Source organism: Chelonia mydas, chromosome 14, assembly GCF_015237465.2.
Source record: "Chelonia mydas isolate rCheMyd1 chromosome 14, rCheMyd1.pri.v2, whole genome shotgun sequence".
Classification (NCBI taxonomy): Eukaryota; Metazoa; Chordata; order Testudines; family Cheloniidae; genus Chelonia; species Chelonia mydas.
In genome coordinates, this window is record NC_051254.2 from 13,806,524 (window position 1) to 13,829,513 (window position 22,990).

Below are 22,990 nucleotides of genomic sequence, written 5' to 3' on the forward strand. Positions count from 1 at the left end.
CTCGCAGAGCCTCAGCGTGCCGCACCACCGGCACCAGCGCTCTGGACTGCTCCTGGGCCGCTCGGCAGCGCCTGCCCCTTTGAGCGGCTTGGTAAGGGGGTGGGGCTGCGAGCTCCAGTGGGCCGCGTGGCATCCATACACACTGCCCTGAGCAGCATGGTAAGGGGGCTGGGCCAGGGCTGGGAGGAGGGGTTGGATAAGGGGCAGGGAGTCGTTGGAGGGGGCAGAGGTTCTGGGGTGGTGGTCAGGGAACGGGGGGGGGGGGTAGGCCTGGGAGTTCCGGGGGTCTGTCGGGGTGGTGGTGGTGGATGGGGTCGGGGCAATCAGGGGACAGGGAGCGGGGCAAGTTGGGTAGGGGGTGGGATCCTGGGGGGAAGTAAGAGTGGGGGGTCTCAGGAGGGGGACAAGGAGCTGGGGGCAGTTAATGGGTGCAGGTTCTGAGAGGGGCAGTCGGGGGCAGGAAGTGGATGGGGGTCAAATGGGGGTGGGGACAGGCTGTTTGAGGGGGCACAGCCTTCCCTACCTGGCCCCTGATACAATTTTGCAACCCCGATGTGGCCTCGGGCCAAAAAGTTTGCCCACCCCTTGTCTAGTTTATTATTTTATTAACAGGGGTCGCACTTGCCTCGTTCATTATGTTGATATGCGTTTAATAAAGCAATACTTTGTTTCTATTGTAATAAACATGTAAAAATGTTTTTTTATTTTTTTTATTGTTAAGTATGACTCCCAATGACTCAATGCATTGCCACTTCTTATGGCGAAAGGTACAAAAAATACATAGTGTGTCACATCCCTTAAATCCGAACTTTTTATAGGGAACCGGTTGTTAAGATTTTCGCAGCTCATCACTGGTCGCAACCCTGTTTTAATGGGGTCTCCAAGGCTGGCTTACACTTGCTGGGGCCTTTGAGCTTCGGCTTGGCCCCCACCCTCCTGGGGGGGGGTGGGGCTCAGGCTTTGGCCTCCCCACCTGGAGCAGCGAGGCTTGGGCAGGCTCAGGCTTTGTTCCCCGCTCCTGGGGTCATGTAGTAATTTTTGTTGTCAAAAGGAGGGGACAAGGAGCATTGTCCCATTGTCAACCCATTGTCACTGTGCAATGAAGTTTGAGAACCCCTGTACTAGAATGTATCAGTGATGTAATATATGAGAACATAAAAATCATCTATGCAGGGTTCTAGGTGCCTTTGCCATATATTAAAAATACAAACTAGTACAAACAAAAATAAATGTACTAGCCTCCTCAAAATTAGGAAGGGGAGCCCCCTGCTCTTGAATTATGTGTCGTTATAGTTATGCTATTCTGCAGCAAGTGCTGTATGCTGTATAGGTCCTTAGACAGGGTGTGATTGGAAGTAAACAAAAGAGACAAAGCTAGAACTCAAGCTGTGTGGAAATCTGTTTGTTCCTGTAGTTGTTTGTTTTCTTTAATAAACATTTTCTCCTTAAGAGAGGTGATAACTCACTCCAGCCTTGATACACAAATATCAACTCTCAGTGCTCCCCTTCCTCTCCAGAAACCTGGACCAGAGACAGAAGTTGTACTGGCAAGACAGTTCCCTATTTTAGACTAAGAGTGAGAGTGAATTCCATGAAGCAGGTTCCCTCATGGGTCCCTGTCCTGGCAGCTCCCTCTATACATTGCAATCACTGAGAGTATGTGGACAGGGTGATTGTCCTCTCTGCAGACTCTTTTCTGATGCAGATCCTGTGTTTGACCCCATGATTTCAGTAGAATTGTGCTTCCTTACACTATATGTTAACTTGGCTCTTTGCTCTGTCACCCCTACATCTCAAGACAAGTTCCCCCCTCCCCCGTATCTTCTTCACATTCAAATTCTCCTGTCTCACTGACACAAACTGTTCATTGGGGAATTTTGAAAAGGATTCAGACCCCCGAACCCTGCACAGGATGCAGAGAGAGAGAGACTCCTGCAGGAGACTATGAATGGGGGAAAAACCCTTCAGTGCAAACCACCTTTTCCCCACAACCATGAAGGCTACAAATGCACTTTTTAAAAGATGAAAACTGAAAACTCACAAATCACATGACTTCAGGACCCAGGTCTTTAAGAAAACTCTCAAAACATCACAAGACTCCCAATAAAATTATAAGAATTGGCAACCCTCTTATCTTCTCCGTCAACAACTTTCTCAGGAGACTGATTTCGATGTAGGAACAGATTCTGCACAGCTTGTCAGTCCCATCTGTTGTAGGGTATAATCACTGCAAGGGCATATTTGGGGCTTTCAAGCTCCCATAGTGAAGCCAGAAGAGCTTGTGAACTGTGTAAACCCAATAACTTCAGTGTATTTCCAGTGATCCACAAAGAGTCTGTGAAGGGACACACACTCATCCTGTTATGGAGGAGGTTAACCAGCTCCTCCGGGCCTGCTCCATGCTAACGAGATGCACCTGCAAGGTTTGTTCAGCCTGGAGGGGGAGGACCTTAAAAGGCAGGAACTCCTCACAGGAACGGGGGTGAATAGGAGGAAGGCAGCTCTGCCCAGGGACTGCTGGAGACAGAATGAGTCCAGCTGAGGAGGAGACAGCTGTGAGGCATACTGCTCATGAAGCTGGGCTGACCGATGGTAAAGCAATACGCCCTGGGGAGAGGGGTAGAAGGCAAACCCTGCAAAAGGGCAATAAACTCTGAGAGACACAGCTCTTAGAGATGACTCTCTAGGGGCTGCCTGAGAGACTGGTCCTTGGTCCTTGATCCAGCCAGACCTTCCCCACCTTGCAAAGTGAAGGAAAGAACAGGAGCCAACCCCAGCTTGTTGGCTTAGCCTGCAGAGAGCTTCCCCAAAGGCTGCCCACTGGGGGAGAAGAGGGGGTAAATGATGGACAATGGGACCTGTGGGGGTCCAGGGAGCCTGTCTCCTCCTCCCGCACAGAGCCCATGTCATTCTCACCTTTGAGAAGAATCCAAAACAAAACAGGGAGAACCCTCATTGTCCACCTGGTTCCCTCAGCAGGTGAATCTCTTGTCACAACAATCAGATTTCTCCAAGATAGTGCAGGGATCTTCTTTCTTTTGCCACTGTTGAAAATGAAACCCTGAGGCTCCCTGGCCAGTTCTTCAATTTGGAGTTTCCAGATTTCTCAGCTACCTCACTTCTCTAAGACGGTCCTGCGAGTGTATAGGTCTCTCTGAGAAGTTGGGTCTACTCTGAGGTTTATGGCAACTGGGGTAACAACAGCGAAGCAGCTGCACAGGTGCAAACCCCATATTGCCAACCTCAAGTGTTCAAAAATTAATGAGTCAGGCCCCAAAAAATCATGAGGCTGGCTTAAAAGTACTGAGTACGTGTGACCTGGATGCCCCATGTTGGCAACTGATGGAGGTACATAGTTACAAGTCTATTCTCAGGGACTTGCCTAAACAGGCATGGTTTCCCTGCGATCACCATCTTCAAGATTTCACCCAAGAGGGCCACATTTAGTCTGTGCCAAAATCTAAAAACTCTCCGATCATCATGGTTATTGCAGCTAACTCAGTCGAGTGAGAACAAGTGACGTCTTTTGACCCAGCCCAGCCAGGTGTTGACGCTCTAGACAAGGTGCAGACTTGGGCCTTTACAAAGCGCAAAAGAACTCAAGAAAATGACCTGGAATCGGGGAACCATTGTGGGCAAAATGAAGTTGTAAAAACCACCCAGGTTATGAAAAGAGACTCTCTGGAACTGTATAAAAGGAAAAAGAAGGACACAAGATGGTAGCTATTACAGAGGCGACACTGGGCCAGCAGGAGTGTCTTGTGAAAGGTGGATTCCAGCTTTATTAACTGCACAAGCACTGTATGGACTGACCATCGGGTGAGAAATACCTTCTTAGATGGGAAAGGAACTTATGAATAAACATAGGCTCTAGATTATATTTTTCTTTTGCCCATAGCCATGTGTTTCCAGTCCCTGTATTTGCTTCTATTTGAATCTTTATGTTAAGCTGCTTCCTCTTCTGGTGCACAGCTCCAAGAAAAGTTTCACTCTCTGTGAATAAACCCAGAGCCTGTTGGAGTGTCTTTGGCCTCCTTTCATTCATCTTGATCTGCAAGTCCAAGTCCAGCTGAGCATCTCTAAATGGTCCATTGCCAATTGATCCTGGAAGGCCACGGTGCTAGCTGAGTATGTCAGGAACACAAGTCTCCGCAGGTCTTCCACCACTTCAGGTGGGGTTACTACTTTCCCTCTCCTAGCTCTTAGCTGTGTCTGAGCCAGCTCAGATTGATGGCTAGCTCCAAACCACGTGTCAAGGGCTTGTGCCAGGTTTGGAAAACTCCATCTTTTTCCTGAGGGTAAATTCTGCAGCACCATCAGCGCTGGGCCACCTAAGTTGGCTGCAAGAATACCCACCTCCCCCTTTTTTCTTGCCAGCCATTCATTGTGTTTATGATGTGGAACTGAGCCTAGACATGGGAACCACAGAGACAGACACCTGCAGGAGATTGTCCCCTAAGAATGTGGCGAAAATAGTTTGTTTACATGAGAGAAAAGTCAGGCCCACTCTGTGGACTTATGATGTGGGCAGAGCTGAGGGATGCATCCTTCTTCTGCCGATTCTGACCCATTCCTAAGTTAGGAGAGGGGCAATTCCTCAGCTGTAACAAAACACACAGACATCACCAGTTACTGGATGAGGAAATTGGACACTGGATGCTTTCTGTTCATACCTGTCAGGGTGCACAGCTGTTCTGCTGTGTATATTCCTGATCAGGGATACAGAGCAGTGAGGATGTCTCCATATTCACTAACATACTCATCACAGTCATATACGGAGGGTTCGGGTCTACGGGCCCTGCTAGTGCAGCCCAGACGGTTTGGGGGTGTGTTCTGGGTAGCCATGCAGGAGAGGAAGCGGTCTCAGCAGAGCTGTTACCTTACCCCAGTCACAGACGGATGCCATGGTTGGGGAATGGGTGGACCATTGGCTCCCCCTCCCACAGTGCACTGGGCAGCAAAGCAGTGGTGGTGCCCCAAGGAAAGTATGCTGGACCAGGGACAGACCCAGTACAGTTTGCCCCATCTCCAGAAGGATGGGGAGACTAGAAGGGACCATGTAACTTGAGCAGTTGCAATCTCCCTCCCAGGCTGTGTGGGGCAAGTCAATAACTCACTGTCCCTTACTCTGTGCTCATGGTAAAGCTCTGACAGTCCCTGAGGAGCAACAGAGCAAGACAGCACTGGGAGCCACCCAATGGAGTGTCATGGTGTGAATGTCAGAGGCTCTCACCATGTCTGTTTGGCACCATCTCCCTGGAGTTCCTCCGGTACTGTATGCTCACCCAGATCACAGCACAGACTATGCACAGGAAGACGGGGACGATCAGGAACAAGGGATAGAGGATGTTGGGTTGGGATCTATGCAGTAGAAATACAAGAGAAACTGTAAAGCTCTGTAGATTTGACTCAACTCCTCCCTCTAATACGTTCCCTGGGTGTTCTCTGGGCAAAGGTGCAAACAAAGCTTCACTGGGGAGAAGAGGTATCACCCATCGCCTCAGCACCCTGTCCTTATACCAAACCCCAGCACCCACCTCTACTTATTCATTTATCCAGTCAACAATAATCTGATGTGACTGGACTCGGACAGTCCCTGTCCAGGGCTTCTCTGCATCTGGAATTGCCATTGTCCTTCATGTGACTCCAGCCCTACTGAAACCCCAGGTTCTTGCTGATAAAAGCAATGTTAGTTTTTCTGTGGGATGTTATCACCAGTCATGTCATTATTCTTTGTTCCTCCGCGCACAGGGAGGTGATGCAATGGTCACATTTTGTGATCTCTGTTCTCTTAGCTGGCTATAGAGGTCTTAAAAACTCATTGATAGGTCCATGAGTTGATTATTTGGGGGGCTGGGGAGGACAATAAACAAAGTGGGTTTCCATAGGATCATGTAAGGGAAGTTGGATCCCAGCACCAACAGAATTCTCCGGAAAGTTACTAGGATCCAATGGAAAACCTCACTAGCATTCACTGGCTGGAACTAGTGAAATGCTGCAGAAATCTTGGCGGGGGAAGAGAGCCGAAGGACCCTACACACCACAATTGACTGCACCGGGGGGAAGCCTACAGACCCAGTGAAGTGTGAGCTCTGGAACGTACTGTGCTTGGACGTCATTGCTGTCCAAGGAGCTGTTACTTGAGGACGTCCATGAGCTAGAGACATGGCTTCCAGTGGAAATCCATGTGAGGGCAGGAGCAGCTGGCTGGTCTGTTGTCTGTGGTGCCTTTTCCATTGGGATTGAAGAAGGAAGAGCTGCAGCTAAAAACAGAAATTCAGCACAATTAAAAACACGCGCAACCACAAACGTCTCCACCTTGCCCCTACTTCCCCAACAGAGCCTTCCATGTATATCATCATGGAGCATGTTTGTCATGGAAACAACACACTTAGTCCTGACCCACGTCGGAATCCAAACTGTAGCATTTTGTCAGGGCTCCTCAGATCTAAGGCCTTTGTACCAACTCTTGGAGCGAAGGAACGCTGAGCTCTGCACACATGTGTGGCTAACTCAGCTAACCTGGGAACATATGTCTAACTTTTCAGGACAGCTGCTCTTTCAGTGAGACAAGGATCCGCAGGAGCCATGGTGAGTTTGGCCAGCACCACTCACCCCTTACATTTAATAGTATCAGCAGTGGTGGTGTAGCTGTGTTGGTCCCAAGATATTAGAGAGACAAGGGGGGGTGAGGTAACGTCTGTTATTGGACAAACTTCTGTTGGTGAGAGAGACAAGCTTTTGAGCTACACAGAGCTCTTCCTCGGGTCTGGGAAAGGTACTGTCAGTCAGAACTTGTATTTAGCTGTGCCACTCGGCGTACCTTTCCCAGACCCGAGGAAGAGCTCTGTGTAGCTCGGCTGCTTCTCTCTCCAATCCAATACAAAAAAAATTAATAATCTAGTGATCCCTCCCACCTCATTTACATGCTCCGTGTCTCTCTTCCCCCATTGGGGAAATTGTCCCCACCCCCAACACACCCACCCCCTTGGGGAATGACTCCCCCTTCCCTTTGGAGAATTGCCTCCCCATCCCCCTTTTCTCCTGCCCTCTCTCTGGCTAAGGCGGGACTGGGGGTGGGGGCTGGGCAGGAAAGAGGAGCTCAGTTCTGAGTGGCTTTAGGGCCCCAATCAGGACTAGCGCTGCATGAAGGGTGCTGCAGGGCTGGAGCAAAGAGGCTAATGTACCTGTTTGCAATCAGACGGGAGTTCCTTCCCCACTGTCCCCAACTAGCTGGAGCCCTTTGAAGGAGGCAGCAGTGTCTGACTCCCCTGGGTTAGAGGAATGTCTTCAGAGCTACAGACAACCCTCCCTGCCCCATCCATCCCTCCTCCAGCGTCCCCTCTCTTGTCACTGCCATGGGGGAGCAGAGGAGGGCTTTACCTGGGGAGACGATGACTTCGACGGAGTCCCTGGGATTAGGGAGGCCAATCCTGGCTACCCCACAGAGGTAAGTCCCCGCATCTGCCAGCGTCAGGTTCTCCAGGGTAACTGTGATAACGCGCTGGGTGTGATTGTCACGGATGGAGACTCTGCCCCACGTCTCCTCAGCCTCCGACCCCTTGGTCTCAAAGATGAGGTGATTGAAACACAGCACAACTTTGCGTCTGCACCAGAATTTCGGATAAGCCTCATAGCCTGCCCCGTACCGGCACCGCACAGACACCAAGCCGCCCAGCTGGCCATGTGCTGTGCCAGGGCCCGTCACTGCCCAGCAGCCTGCGAGAGACAGAGCCAAAGAGAGAAACTGAGAATCCTTCTAGCTATGAACAGCAGTGCACTGCAGCCAGTGCTGGGGGGCAGCGGATTGTGGGGGATGCTCGAGCATTTGGAACGTGTGTGTGGAGCAGGAGGAGCAGAGCTGGGAGAATTGGCAGGGGCAGGGTCTTTCCTAGCCCCAGTTGACTGGGAGTTATTTTAACTCAAGGGAGGACATGCTGGAACCCTGCAGGAGCAGGCATTGCCATTCAGCGTTGCTTTGTCTTTGCAGCAAAATGAAGTAAATTAGATCTGGTTTTCTCTCTCAATATTGCTGGCTGGAGACTGGCTGGAGGTCACTCCTTCCATACAAGTTGCTTATATCTCGCTTTACCTTCTCTATTCTCTGGGGAGAGACACAAACCAGTGGCTTGTCCCACCACCAGGGTCAGTTACTGAGTCAAGGGGAAGAGGCGTCTCTGCACAGGGACTGCAGATTCCACAGGGTCTGGCTTCTGAAGTTCATGTCTCTAACCTTTTAAAAAGCTGAGTTGGGAGCAAGAGCAACTCACGTGCTCCACGGCGCGGGCATTTACACCAGTGCAAAGTACCGTAAACTACTGTCATGCTGATGTTGTAGCCTTTCACACCCACTTTCATTGACGTAAATGCCTATGCAAGGTGCAGGGCTATGGTGAAGTGGGCCCGTCATTCCGCGCAGGGGTGGTGCACACATTAGCTCACAGTCGGAGCTACGATACTTAACTGCAGCCATCGGTTAATAGCTCAGTGTTACCGAATCCAAGCGTTGCAAAATCAGGTCAGTCCCCACCCCCACCCCCAAGCATAACAAGGATTTAGGAATCAGCAGATTTTAAACATAATACATCAGTGGTTCTTTTTTCTTGGCTTTCTGGATTTGAGTCTTTAGGCTGCATTCATGGCACATTTTCAAGTTTTTCTCTGCAACCACAAGGGCTAGAAACATTATCATTTTTTCCTCAAGGAGTGCTGAGATTCTCACACATTCACGTGACTGTCTGGGCTGCGTCTTAAAGCAAGCAAACAGATACACAAGACTAGACCTTTTTGTGTCTTCTCCACAGAAAGCTTTCTTAGGGTACAGATTTCAAATCTTTACTTCCCTGCATGGTTTGCAAGCTCCATCTCCAGTAGGCTGTAACAACTGCAGGAACCTATCTGGGGCTTTCCAGCTCTGACAGTGAAACTGGGAGAGCTTGTAAACTGTGCAAACCCAATCACTTCAGTGTATTTCTAGCAATCCCCACAGCGCCGACATCACTCTCACCTGGGAAAAGAATCCAAACCAAAATGGGGACAATCCTCATGGTCCTGGTTTCCTCTGCACAGGACTCACTCCCTGGGAAAATCAGGTTTCTCCGAGACCTCTGGGACCCTTCTTCTTTTAGGCCAGTTGATGATGAAACCTGGAGACTCACTAACCAGTTTTATAATCTGAAGTTTCTAGATCTCTCAGCTGCTCCACTTCCCTTTGAAGAGGCTGGTGTTTCACGAGGGAAGGAAGTTGCTCCACGTCCATTCCCTACGGTGGTGTTTGCTATTTGCATTGAGGAGGAGTGGGGACACAGCATGAAATGTGGCTTATACCAGAGGCTGATGGGAAAACTTTAGCCACAAAATACACAGATCATATGATGGTAGATCTCTGGAAAAAAAATGTTACTAATTGCAACACAACCTAGGGTTTAGGTCACAACCTCCAATTAGACACCCCTACCCCCTCTCAGTGGAACCTGGTTGGTTCCACTGCAGGGACCCCCAGAGAGAGAGACCCTGCTGCAGCTGGCCTGTGCTAGCTAACCAAGGCTAAGGAGCTCAGGCTACAGGGCTGTTTAATTGTGGTCCAGACATGCGGGCTCAAGCTGCAGCCTGAGCTCTGGGACCCTCCCACCTTGCAGGGTCCTAGAGCCCTGGCTCCGGCTCCAGCCCAAGCCTGAAGGCCGACACTGCCGTTAAACGGAGCCGTAGTCTGAGCCGTGCGAGCCCAACTCAGCTGGCACAGACCAGCCACCGGTTTTTAATGCTGTGGAGACCAGTGGTTCTCAATCTGTGGCCCGCAGGCCGCTTGTGGGCCAATCAGCACACAACTGTGGCCCATGTGACATCCTCAGGGCCATACAGGTAGGATATATTTTGTGTAGATGCAGCCCACATAGCACACAGAGAGCTGCATATGTGGCCCACAATGGTAAATAGGGTGAGAACCACTGGTGTAGACGTACCCACCGAGGCGTCCGCTCTCTGTGTGTCCATCACTTATTATTTCTATGTGGCAGCACTGATATTGTCCCCCCTTCCCAGCATTCAAAAATCATGTGTAGGTCTCAGCAACCATGAGATTGGCTTTAAAATCTCAAGAGCTTTGGTTTATTTATAGATGTCTTTTGGGGTTCTTTGTTTATCTTCCACTTTTTGAAACCTGAGGGTGCACTCAGGTCACCTTTTCAAATTTTTCTCGACTGCGGGGTGGGCTGGAAATGTATTGTTTCCTTTTCTAAGGAAAGCTGAGATCTCCCATAATCCCAAGAATCCAGGAGCTGGAACTTTAAAAAAAGCAGCGAATGTTGTGAGACTTGCACTAAAACCGTGAGAGTTGGTAACATTGGGGCAGCCGAGTGGATCTGGTGGCAGCTGTGCAGGCAGTGGGGATCAGCATGGAGGTGGTGGAGGGGACAGAGTTTAAAGAAGAGTGGAGCCCCTGTGGGCAAAATAGGGAGAAGGAGCAGATTCCCCACTCCTGCCCCGCCGCAGCATCATTACTCAACCTGGGGTTACGAGAGGTGCTAGAGGATGGGTGGTATGAGGGCCCCTAGTGGTGCACATGGTGGAGATGAGGCTAGGAAGGAAAGGCTGGAGAGCACAAGGGGAAACTATGGAAACAGCAAGGGAGAAGGAGAAGAGGGAAAGTCTCCAAGTATGAAGACTGGAATATACCATGCTCCTCCCTCACCCCCCAGTTACTGTCTCCCTTTTCTAGAGGTGTGTGTGTGAGAGAGAGAGAGAGAGAGAAAAGATGAAAGTAACTCTGAGTCCAATTGATAAGTGAAATGGCTCAGATAAAGTCACAGGTTTGAAGGCAAAACCATGAACTTCTCAGCTGGAAGGAGCAGAAATCACCCCAGCGAAGGGCAGCTGCGTCATCTCCACAAATGCCCCTTTCTCACTAAGCTGCTTTCTATCTGTTCTGTAAAATGTCTCAAAAGAAAATTGCCTCCCTTTGGGACAGTCACATTTCCTGTGGGACTTTGCAGAGCCTTCAGCTTTTCTGAAACCTGAAAAAAATATTTTTCTCATCGGGTGTCTCATTTTCTGTTCTCTCCCACTGCCCCTTTTACACAGTCTATAAACCAGAAGGTGGAAATGAACAAGAAAGAGAGTATGTGTAACCAACAAGCTGCTGGGGTAGCCTTTGAGATCTTATCCACTTGATTCCCAAGAACTCAGCTCGACTCCGAATGCATCACTGAGGTTTCTTTATTGGCATACAATCAAACTGTACTTGAGTTGATCAGGCTCAAGTGTAGGGGGTGGGAACAGGGTATACCACACATCCAATGTACACAATCATGACTCAGCTTCTAGACATACTTACACTTAATACTACTGGTTAATAGATCAGATCACACACTCTGTGATTGGTCCACTTATTTTTGTACCCAATCCCTGTCTAGATCATGAGCTGTACACATGCTGCAAGCAATCACATGTTGCCTACGATCCTACTATCTCTTTTCTACTAGCGATGTCTTTTACAGATTTAAAAGGCTACTGTCCGTTCATGCTTTGTTCATTGTTCCATGTTCTTGCTCAGAACAGACGGACATGGACTACAATTCAATGTGTGACAATTTTGGTCACTGTAATGTTACAGTAGTTTAATGTAAAATATTGTATCTATTTATTTACTTATCTAAAACATTAAAAATTCTATCCAGGGCTCCAGGTGCATTTGCCATAAACTAAAAATACAAACGAGTACAAACAAAAATAAACACAGCAGCTTCCCCAAATCTAGGAAGGGGTTAAAAAGAATATTCGACAATTATATGTGTGCTTGCAGTTCCATCATTCACCCAGTAGGGGTCTGTGTGAACTGTACGTTGTCCCAGAGAGGGTGTGGGGCTGGGTAAGCAAGCAGGCAAGCTGGGACTCAAGCTGTGTGGAAGTCTGTCTCCCTGTGCAGTTGCGTCTGTTTTCTTTCATAAATGGCTTCGCTTTAGGAAAAAATGTTATTCCATTAGCGTGACCCCGTGCCTCGATGCACAAATCCCAGGTCTTAGTACAGCCCAGCTCCCCAGAAGCCTGGAAAATGAGATGGCCTTTGCAGTGTCACCAGATCTGGGAGGATCCGGATCAAGGGAATTCCAGGTACAGAATCCCTTCTGGAGAACACCTGGTGGCAGCTCCCGCTTTTCACCTCAGGTCACTGTGACTATGTAGAGCCCAGCTGACTCAGGGGCAGCCTCTGTCACTGCTGGCTCTGACCTTGTGTTTGGTTCTGGGACTTCAGTGGAGTTACGCTTGCTTAAACCAGGCATGAATTTGCCCCTGGGCTCTCCAACCCCCTGATAAGAACCTGGGTTCCTGGGCCTGGGAACCGTCGAGACAGACACCTCCGGCAGACTTCATCCTCGGAGAACGTGAGGGCAATAGCTTCACTTGACATGAGAAGAAAATCAGAAGAAAATCAGGCCCATGGTGTGGGATATTCTGCACAAAGCTGGAAAATGAATCCTCCGTCTGCCGGTTCCGATCCATTTCTAAGAGCTAGCAAAGAGGCAGTTCATGAGCTGCAACGAAAAGAAGGACACCGCCAGTGACTGGAGGAGAAACACTTCATGCTGGGAGCTTTTTGTTCATAGCCATCATGGGGTGAGTCTGGTTCTATGAATTCCTGATCAGGGCTATAGAGCAGCGAGGATGTCTCCCTATTCACACACAGACTCATCACACTCCTATGTAAAGACTGAGGTCAAATCATGGCCCTGCTAGTACACCAGGGGGCCATAAGGGGGTGCAGCTTAGGGATCCATGCGGGATTGGAAGCAGACGCAGCAGAGCACCGGACAGGTCGAAGCTAAAGGTTGGGGAATGGGTGGATCATTGGCTCCACCTCCACAATGGACCTGGCAGTGTAGCTGAGCCGATTCACCGCTGGAAGTACTCTGCATCAGTTATAGATCTGGAGGTTTACTCCATCTCTGAAGCAAGGGGGGGGGGTGGAAACCGGAAGGGACATTATAACTTGGGCAGTCATGATCTGCCTCCCAGGGTGCTCCAAGGGCAATGCAACAACTCACTGCCCCTTACTCTGCTCACAGGAAAGCTATAATTGAGCCCTTGGTGTTCAAGAGAAGACTGAGAACATTCCCATGGTCATGTCACCCCATAGTGGGAGTGTTAGATGCTCTCACCTTGTCTGTCTGGCACCATCTCCCTGTGACTCCTCCTGTAGCGTACGCTCATCCAGATCAGCACACAGACAATGCACAGGAGGAGGAGAACCTTCAATAAGACCAGGAGCAGGAAACCGATGATGATGGGTTGGAATCTATGCAGTTGAAATACAATAGAAACTTTAAAGCTCTGTCAATTTGACCAGACTCCTCCCAATAAAACATTCCGGGGCTGCTCTCAGGCTGAAGACATGCACGAGTTTCACGGTGGAAGATGCAACACAGAGCCTCAGCACCCTGCCCTTATAGAGAACCACAGCACCTACTTGGGGATTCATTCATCCTGTTATACAGTCTGATGTGACTGGATCCAGACAGTCCCTGTCCAGTGCTACTCTGCATCTAGAATTGCCATTTTCCTACATATGAATCCAACCTCACTGGCCCTGCAGGTTCTTGCTGATAAAAGCAACATTTGTTTTTTCTGGGGGACGTTATCACCAATGATGTCACTATTCTTTATGCCTCTAGAGATGGATCTTGCTAGGGCATTGGGAGAAGTGACCAGAGCGACATGGGACAGGAGTAATGGCACTCACCGTGTAGGAGTGGTGTGTGTGGTAGGGGAGAAACTGGATTCAGCCTTTGTTGGAGAAGACACATCTGGCTGCTTTGTTCCTTGTGGTGTTGTTTCAGTCTGAATTGTATAAGGAACAGCTGTAGAGAAAAACAGAGATCTAGTCTGCTCCACAGATCAACCCAACCTGAAATGTTTGGCATAAGTCTGATCATTAATGAATCTCCTGCTGTCTCAGAACCTTCACGCTTAATCCTGGCCCACATCGCAGTTCTAGCTTTGGTTTGCTGCCAGCTGTAACATTTCCTAGGATGGATTGCTCCTGAGGACTACGCACATTACCTCCCTCGACTTCTGGCTAACTTGTGTGGCTAACTTTGCCAGATCATGAATGTACATACTCGTTTGGTGTGCTTTAAATGAGGTCGGTCCATCTGCAGACTCTATTGTTCGCTGGGCTAGCATCCCTCTCTCCATTAATTTAATAGGCTAGTGATACATCCCAGCTCAGTTACTTAAACAAAAGACCACATGACTCTGGCTTCATCTAATCACATGAGAAAAAATATTGTCAACAAAATTGAAAATGTTCAGAATAAAAACCTTCCTTTCAGAAACCAAGGGACAGAGAATTACTTGCCTGTCACTGCCCTTGGAAACCGCAAGCAGCTGAAAATCAAGGGAAGGGATATTTCAGGACAACATCGACCTTACACTGCCCACATAGGAAAGGAACGACTCTTCTCAAGTATATTTCATCCCGACTCAACAGCCCCAACTCTGAGCCCAAATGAAAACTACTCCCGCACCAAAATCTCGCCCTTTGCCCCCAGCACTGTCCCCTGAATGTGAGTTTAAACAATGAGCCGGCGGCACTTGAAGGCCTCAGGGTCTTGATCTACATTCCAGTTACTCGGGGCAGGTTTCGGTTCGATCTGTCAGGAAGTGGCAAAAACAAATTTCCAGCTTGAAACGGAACGGAGGTCCCCGCTGCTGTTGACCGCGCCCATCCCCCCCACCCCCACCAAATATTTGGGGTACTGATATCTACAGTGCAGGGGGACGGGTATGGAGTCTGGCTGCTCCCGCCCCTCTGGTGGTTCTGCCAAGGGCCTTCCACACCCCTGGGCCCCACTTCTCTCCCCCTCTTCCAGCCCTTCTCCTCCCCCCTCCCACCTGTCGGGGAGGCGCCCCGCCGCTGCCTGGGGTTGCCCTCCGCCCTCGCTCCGGCTCACGCAGCCACTGGGGAGCGAGGGGCCGGGCCTGGGGGTCTCAGAGGCGGGGTGATTAGCCGCTGTCCGGCGCGGGCGCTGCGGGGCTGGGCGGCGCGGAGCAAAGGGCGCTGCGGGGAGCTCGGGTTACAGCAGATCTGCCGGTCCAGACACCCGCCCCCCTTCCACCGCCCCCCGGCCGTGCCCCGAGCCCGGCAGCCCCGACACTGCCGGGGGGCAGCCCCGGGATTTACCTGGGGAGACGGTGAGTTTCACAGCGGCCCTGGGGTCAGAACGCCAATCCCTCCAGACCCCGCACTGGTACGTGCCGGCGTCTGCCAGGGTCAGGTTCTCCACGGTCACGGTGAAGGCGAGCTCGGTGTGATTGTCCCGGATGGAGACTCTGCCCCGCCTCACCTCGGCCTCCGACCCATTGGTCTCCACGATGTGAAGCCCGTTGGAACAGCGCAAACCTCCTCCTGCCCAAACTCCTCCTTCCCGGCACCAGAACTTCGGATACTTCTCAGAGCCGCTCGGGTACTGGCACCGCACAGCCACCGACCCGCCCAGGGGCCCGCGCACTGCCCCGGGGCCCGTCACCGCCCAGCAGCCTGCGGGAGACAGAGACAAGATCCGGGCACCCTTCCGGCTGCCTACAGCGATGACATGACCCACGTGCCCGGGGCGGAGAGGGGGGTTGTGGGTGATGCTTCAGCCCTTTGCGGGGAGGACAGGGGGTCAGAGCCAGGTTCACCTGTCCAAACACCTGACTTTTTAAAACCGTGCAAAGGGACCAAGAGCAGCTGCCCCTCTCCCCTGGGGCTGCGTGGGAGCAGGGGAATGGGGCAGGGCGGCAGGCATGGGCAGGGTATGGGCTGGTCTGCTCTCAGCAGGTTAATTAACTATAAAAGGGGCTCAAAATTAGGCTTGATTCTTATTTACCCGCAGCCCCCTTTGCACCACTCTGGCAGTGCACAGAGGCCTAGAGTGAATGCAGGTGTCAATTATATTTTCCATTAATATATTTTGCAGTAGGAACATTTCCTGCAGGAAAAATTCTGTTTCAAAACAATATTTGGATTTTCCGGGTGGGAAAATTGAACATTGAAATGAGGAGTTCAATTTCAAACTGACTTTTCAAAATAAAACTCTCTTTTTTCATTTTCACCTAAAATGTCATTTTGTTTTGGTTTTCCATTTCGGGTTCATATTTTGGGGGTTCTCCCCGCCCCCTTTCTGCTCCAGTGTGATGCTCCAACATGCACCATGCTGGGATATCTCAGCAATGTAAACCTGACTAGTTTCGCACTTTCTAAAATACAGTTTGGAAGGTGTGAGTTGCATAGAGCTAGCTGCTTGATCTAACATAATATCGATGAATGCTAGTCTAGACAAGGGGTCAGAAAAGTGCCCCCCCCCGTCCTGCAAATATTTACCCATGTGCTTCATTTTCAGTACAGGAGAACTCCTTTGGGGTTCATTGGCACTCCTGCTTAGAGTCAGTCAGTGGGATTAATCATGTTGTTAAAATTAAGCATGTGTAAGTGCTTCTAGGATTAGGCCCTATATCGGTATTGTTTGGTTCACTTTTGTTACAGTTATTCTTTCTTTATTTTATTTTAAAAAGCAGCCTTTGAAAGTTGCTTGAAAGATACTTTGACGATAAGGGCCATATTCGCAACTAGGGAGACAAAACACAGCCTAGAAAACTAATTGCATCAAATACTTGATGGTGCCCCCTATGTCAAGGTTTCAGTAGGACTTACCTTCTCCCATCCTATTTCACAGGCTCATCACCAGAGTTGGTCAAATAGTTTGTTGTGAATAATATTTGTTACAAATTCTGGCTATCTTTTCATCAAGTAGTTATTAGTGAATAAGGGTTTCCATTATTTAACTGTCTCTGCAGATAATGGTCTGAATAATTCTCCTCTTCAGCCGAAGTTATCCTGGCTTTGTCTGAGACCAGAGATGATGTTTTTGTGCAAAACCTCATCAGTGATTTTTAGTTTAGTCATTTTAAAAAAACATTTCCCCCCATTTAAAAAAGTATGTGGGGGCTATTTGAAGGCTTGTATCTAATTCAGAAATAGTACATTGAACATTCAATCTATTCAGAACATTGTAGCACATTGTAGTACATTGAACATTCAGACTATTCAGAAAGAGTACATTGAACATTTGAAACTTTCAGGAGACGTAAGCTTTCAGGAGTCGTTTACGCCAGTGCAAAGTGAGTAGAAAATGCTGCCATTCTGAGATTGTCCTGTTTGACAGCCACCTTGCATGGATGTAAGTGACTACACAAGGTGTAAGATATGGTGAGTCAGGTCTTCCATTCCATGCACGTGTGTTGGGAACTTTTGAAGTAAAAGCTGCAATACTGAACTGTTGCAGTAGGTTAATATCTTCAATATTTCCAGCCCTCAGGACTAGTCTACACTGGGAACATACATCGGGGTGGCTACGCTGCGAAGGGGTATGAAAAATCCACACCCTGAGAGAAGTACCTATGCCGACCTAACCCCCTGTGTAGACAGTGCGAGGTCAATGGAAGAATTCTTCCATCAACCTAGATACCATCTCTTCGGGAGGTGGATTACCTGTGCCAATGAGAGAACCCCTCCCGTGGTGTAAGTAGTGTCTACACTGAAGTGCTACAGCGGCACAGCTGTGAGACAGGAACAGTTTAAGTGTAGACATACCCAAGTGTAATCAAAACTCATGAGTCAAGCCACCCCACCCCCCCAATCATGAGATGGGCTTAAAAGTCATGAGATTTTTTGAAAAAAATAATAAATTTGCGGTGGGTTTTTGCCTTTTGCATTTTGAGTCTTTAGGTTGCACTTGGATCATGTTTTCAAGCTTTTTCTCCACAAGTATGACAGCTAGAAACATTTTTTAAATGAAAGCTGAAACTCTCCCCAAATCACAGGTATCTAGGAGCTGGAGTGTCAAGAAAAAAACCTCCAAGTACTGAGAGAATTGCAATAAAACCACAAGAAATAACAACACTGCAGTCACCTAATATAGACAGGGTGCACCAGTGCAAACCGTGTCTACATTAGGGGTTTGCTCCCTTGAGCTCACTCCTAGTGGCCCTCAGCCTGGAGCTACAGTTTGATCTTAGCTCTATATTGTGGTGAAGGCCCTGTTCCCCAAACCAGAGGCCTTGTCTCATCAGTGACGGATCAATCTTTCCCAGCTCTTTTCTCTTTAGGGACCTTTCCAGCTACAGGCCTTTTCAATAACTATTCCATTCCCTGTGTGTGTGTGTGTGTGGTGTAGGACACAGATAAGTGATCACACACCAGTAACTTTAGCCACTGGTGCTCAATGTCCCCAAAAGCCAGACAGGGGAAGCTGTGATGCCCCAAAATGCACCAGGCTGGGAAGTCATACCTACCGCGGAACTCATCTTGAGCATGATCTTGCCTCATAGAAAGTCTGAAAAGGTCCAAACTGTACAATTTGGTGCACTTTTGCAAACATTCTTTGAAAGATGCTCAGAGTCTACAGTGATGAAAGCCATTTTCTATTGCTAGAAATAATCACACCCTCTAGAATTAGTTATAACTAACACATGGCTCGTGCCCAATATCGTCAAGGTTACAACATGACTTTTATTATAACTTATTGTTTTCATATGCTCATGGCTAGAGTTCATCTTATAGGAACAGTGGAATAACCAGACTAGATGAGACCCAACGTCCAGTATTCTGTCTCCAACAGTGGCCAGAGCCACATGCTTTTGAGAAACGTGTAAGAACCCTGCAGTATGCAGATGTGGGACAATCTCCCCCCCTCCCCCACCCCAATAGGTCTCTTCTTGAACTCTAATAGCTAGACATTGCCTTCAGCCCAGAAGTATGTGCTTTCAATTCTCATCCAAAAGTTTGATCGATGCTAATTATGATAACTCTGGATATTCTTAATATCCATGTAAATATCCAATCTCTTTTAGAATCTGGCTACATTCTTAGCCTCAGTATTTGTTGCAACTAATATTGGTTGCAAATGCTGGCAAAGTTTTCATCAAATAATTCCAATGAATATTGTTTTCTGTTCTTTGACCAACTGTGCTGAGAACATTCTGAAAAATTCTCCTTTCAGCTGAAATTTTCCTTGCTTTGTCTTCCTAGAAAACTTTCTCCGCAGACACAGACACAGAGTCTGTGCTGAAATCTTTACTGTCCTGCCCACTTTGTAAGTTCCGTCTCCCGTGTGAGTTAGCTCCACAGCAAGAGCACAGCTGAGATTTTCAAGCTCTGTTGGTGAAGCTGGCAAAGCTTGTAACCTGTGCAAACCCAATACTTGCATTGTATTTCTAGTGATCCACAAAAAGACCATGTCATACTCACCTGGGAAAAGAATCCAAAGCAAAACAGAGAAAATCCTCATGGTCCTGGTTCCCATGGCGGGGGAATCTCTCCGCTGGAAAATCTGGGTTCTCCAGGAGATCCCAGGGACCCTCTTCCTTTTGTGAGAGTTGAAAATGAAACCCCAAGACTCACTGACCAGTTCTATTGTGTCAAGTTCCTCGATCTGTCAGCCACCCCACTTCCCTTTGAAAAGGCTGCTGGTTGACCTCAGAAAGAAGTTGCTCAACCTGCATTCTCCGGTGATTGGTGTTTGCTTCTTTTTTTAAAAAGGAGACGCATGATTAAAGGAAATGTCACGCTCACTGAGAGAAAAGCTGGGCCACAGTTCCCATCATTTGAAGGTTTCTGAAAAGTTTTACTGAGTGCCATGCTAAGACTTTGTCTCCACTGCGGCTTAGCGGCAGACATAGCTACAGCGATTAGAGCTGAACTGGTGCAAACCCAGTACTGCCAGCTTCAAGCATTCAAAAATCACATGATCAAAGAGGTCACGCTTGTGGCTCTCTTATCCAGGCACCGACATGACCACAACCAAACAGCAAAAACTACTAAGTGTCAATATCACATGTCAAGATATAGACAATAAATATCCTAAAACCAGAAAGATCTGTTGTTCTGTGTGGCATATCGAAGTTGAATTTTTTTTTGCCCATATCGTGTGATGTGACATAGTGTGACAAACGTGGGTGTGTGGCGGGGGGGGCTGAATTTCAGGAAACTTGTAAGGAAACAAAATGTCGCCAGTACCTAAAAAGAAAATGTCAGCTGCACAGAACAGGAAATGGAAAGCTGCGAGAATGCCTGCGATGAAGAAAGATGCAGACACAATGAAAAAATACTTGAAATCTGTTAACAGCAACCCATGCAGTAGTAGCGAGACAGTCAGAGCGGAGACGTCAGAGGAGAAGTGCATAGGTCATCCACAATTCAACGTTCAAGAATCGTTGCAAGAGAAACAGAGACCCAAACAAAACTGAAATTCTTTATCTAGACCAGAATAATACTGATGCCACTAGTGATAGAGGTGAAACAATTCCCACTGTAGGCGCTGGTGATGCCATTTCTGATCCTGCTTTATGGCCCAATCTAACACCCGGAATTCGAGATCTGTTAGCGACCAATGGTCCACCAAAAGTAAAGGACGTGGATTTTCCTCTGGATAAGCAGAATTTTCTATGAAGTTTTTGTGCAGAAAGCTTGAAAATGGTGAAATTCAAGCGGTGCTGGCTGTTTTACTTAGAATCCACTAACCTGGCTTTCTGCTTCTGCTGCAAGCTCTTTGACTTGAATCCAAAATCATCCCTAGCATTTGAGGGGGTCAAATGATTGGAAGCACACACCTCAGATTCTCATGTGTCATGAAAAGTCCGTAGTCATTTCAATTCCTTCCAAACATGAGTCAAAGCGGAGCAAAAACTGGATAGCTGCATTGACATGGAGCTTCAACATGTGATTCAACTAGAGACAAAAACAGTGGGAGAACGTTATAAAGAGACTCATGTCAATAATACTTTATCTTTCTAAAAATAACATGGCTTTCCGAGGCTCATCTGACAGGCTCTTCACAGGAACAATAGGAACTTCCTGGGTTTGGTGGAGTTACTAGGAAAATACACGGAAGTAATGAAGGGGCATTTGCAATGCATACTTTCCAGGGAGGAGACGGATCACTACTGTGGAAAAGAATCCAGAATGAGATAATTGAATTGTTGTTGAAGAAAGTGCTGCAAGACATTATTAAAAGGTTTAAAGAAGAGTGGAGCTCCTGTGGGCAAAATAGGGAGAAGGAGCAGATTCCCCACTCCCGCCCACCCCCCCCAGGATCATTACTCCACCTGGGGTTACAAGAGGGTGGGTGGTATGAGCGCCCCTAGTGGTGCACATGGTGGAGATGAGGCTAGGAAGGAAAGGCTGGAGAGCATAAGGGGAAAATATGGAAACTGCAAGGGAGAAGGAGAAGAGGGAAAGTCTCCAAGTATGAAGACTGGAATATACCATGCTCCTCCCTCACCCCCCAGTTACTGTCTCTCTTTTCTAGAGGTGTGTGTGTGTGAGAGAGAGAGAAAGGATGAAATAACTCTGAGTCCAATTGATAAGTGAAATGGTTCAGATAAAGTCACAGGTTTGAAGCAAAACCATGAACTTGTCAGCTGGAAAGAGCAGAAATCACCCCAGCGAAGGGCAGCTGAGTCATCTCCACAAATGCCCCTTTCTCACTAAGCTGTTTTCTATTTTTTCTTTAAAATGCCTCAAAAGAAAATTGCCTCCCTTTGGCACAGTCACATTTCCTGTGGGACTTTGCAGAACCTTCAGCTTTTCTGAAACCTGAAAAAAATATTTTTCTCATCGGGTGTCTCATTTTCTGTTCTCTGTTCTCTCCCACTGCCCCTTTTACACAGTCTATAAACCAGAAGGTGGAAATGAACAAGAAAGAGAGTATGTGTAACCAACAAGCTGCTGGGGTAGCCTTTGAGATCTTATCCACTTGATTCTCAAGAACTCAGCTCGACTCCGAATACATCACTGAGGTTTCTTTATTGGCATACAATCAAACTATACTTGAGTTGATCAGGCTCAAGTGTAGAGGGTGGGAACAGGGTGTACCACACATCCAATGTACATAATCATGACTCAGCTTCTAGACACACTTACACTTAATACTACTGGTTAATAGATCAGATCACACACTCTGTGATTGGTCCACTTATTTTTGTACCCAATCCCTGCCTAGATCATGAGCTGTACACGTGCTGCAAGCAATCACATGTTGCCTACTATCCTACTATCTCTTTTCTACTAGCTATGTCTTTTACATATTTACAAGGCTACTGTCCGTTCACGCTTTGTTCATTGTTTCGTGTTCTTGCTCAGAACAGACGGACATGGACTACAATTCAATGTGTGACAGTTTTGGTCACTGTAATGTTATATTTCAGAGTAACAGCCGTGTTAGTCTGTATTTGCAAAAAAAAAGGAGTACTTGTGGCACCTTAGAGACTAACCAAAAATTAAGAGCGTGTGGCACAAGCTGTCAGCATAGTCTGTGTGGTATGTAGATTGTAATGGATTTTTTACCTTCAGTCCTTTTGGTACGATGTCCATCTGTTTGCATTTGGAAAGGAAGATGACGTCTGTCTGTATCTGTACAAGTTTTTTCATGCAGTTGATAGATTTCCACTCCATACGGCTAAATGCAGTGCCTTGCATAATGACAGGTTTCAGAGTAGCAGCCGTGTTAGTCTGTATTCGCAAAAAGAAAAGGAGTACTTGTGGCACCTTAGATACTAACCATTTGTTATAGTAATTTAATGTAAAATACTGTACCTATTTATTTACTTAACTAAAACATTAAAAATTCTATCCAGGGCTCCAGGTGCATTTGCCATAAACTAAAAATACAAATGAGTACAAACAAAAATAAACACAGCAGCTTCCCCAAATCTAGGAAGGGGTTAAAAAGAATATTCGACAATTATATGTGTGCTTGCAGTTCCATCATTCACCCAGTAGGGGTCTGTGTGAACTGTACGTTGTCCCAGAGAGGGTGTGGGGCTGGGTAAGCAAGCAGGCAAGCTGGGACTCAAGCTGTGTGGAAGTCTGTCTCCCTGTGCAGTTGCGTCTGTTTTCTTTCATAAATGGCTTCGCTTTAGGAAAAAATGTTATTCCATTAGCGTGACCCCATGC

General features: G+C 47.9%; 3 protein-coding genes across 6 annotated transcripts in view; all 3 read right to left on the bottom strand.

The window, feature by feature from the left end:
• LOC119567511 (CMRF35-like molecule 7) overlaps window positions 1-2,999 on the bottom strand; it is a 28,706-nt gene extending 25,707 nt beyond the window's left edge. For 2 of the 3 annotated variants that reach the window (XM_043527671.1, XM_043527670.1), the window contains exon 1: window positions 2,917-2,999. In XM_043527671.1, the coding sequence (XP_043383606.1) occupies window positions 2,917-2,956 (40 nt within the window). In that variant the 5' untranslated portion in view covers window positions 2,957-2,999. The remainder of the gene's footprint in view (window positions 1-2,916) is intronic. The other variant, XM_043527669.1, reaches the window with a different exon arrangement.
• Window positions 621-9,241, bottom strand: LOC102948173 (CMRF35-like molecule 2). The gene is made up of 5 exons (XM_007052726.4): window positions 9,008-9,241; window positions 7,384-7,719; window positions 6,104-6,263; window positions 5,234-5,361; window positions 621-4,601 (listed from the first exon to the last, which is right to left on the bottom strand). Exons 1-5 carry the CDS (start codon window positions 9,045-9,047, stop codon window positions 4,579-4,581), a joined length of 687 nt encoding a protein of 228 aa, XP_007052788.2. The 5' UTR covers window positions 9,048-9,241; the 3' UTR covers window positions 621-4,578.
• Window positions 9,242-11,196: 1,955 nt separating this feature from the next.
• Window positions 11,197-19,631, bottom strand: LOC122462822 (CMRF35-like molecule 2). 2 transcript variants are annotated; one of them, XR_006285642.1, is made up of 5 exons: window positions 19,286-19,631; window positions 15,179-15,535; window positions 13,736-13,853; window positions 13,155-13,245; window positions 11,197-12,530 (listed from the first exon to the last, which is right to left on the bottom strand). XR_006285642.1 is itself a non-coding variant. In XM_043527673.1 (5 exons), the coding sequence occupies exons 1-5, from the start codon at window positions 19,338-19,340 to the stop codon at window positions 12,508-12,510; spliced, it is 690 nt and encodes a 229-aa protein (XP_043383608.1). In that variant the 5' UTR covers window positions 19,341-19,620; the 3' UTR covers window positions 11,197-12,507. The 2 variants fall into 2 exon arrangements, 1 of the variants encoding a protein (XP_043383608.1); XM_043527673.1 differs by having other exon boundaries at window positions 13,155-13,291; window positions 19,286-19,620.
• Between the last annotated feature and the right edge of the window lie 3,359 nt (window positions 19,632-22,990).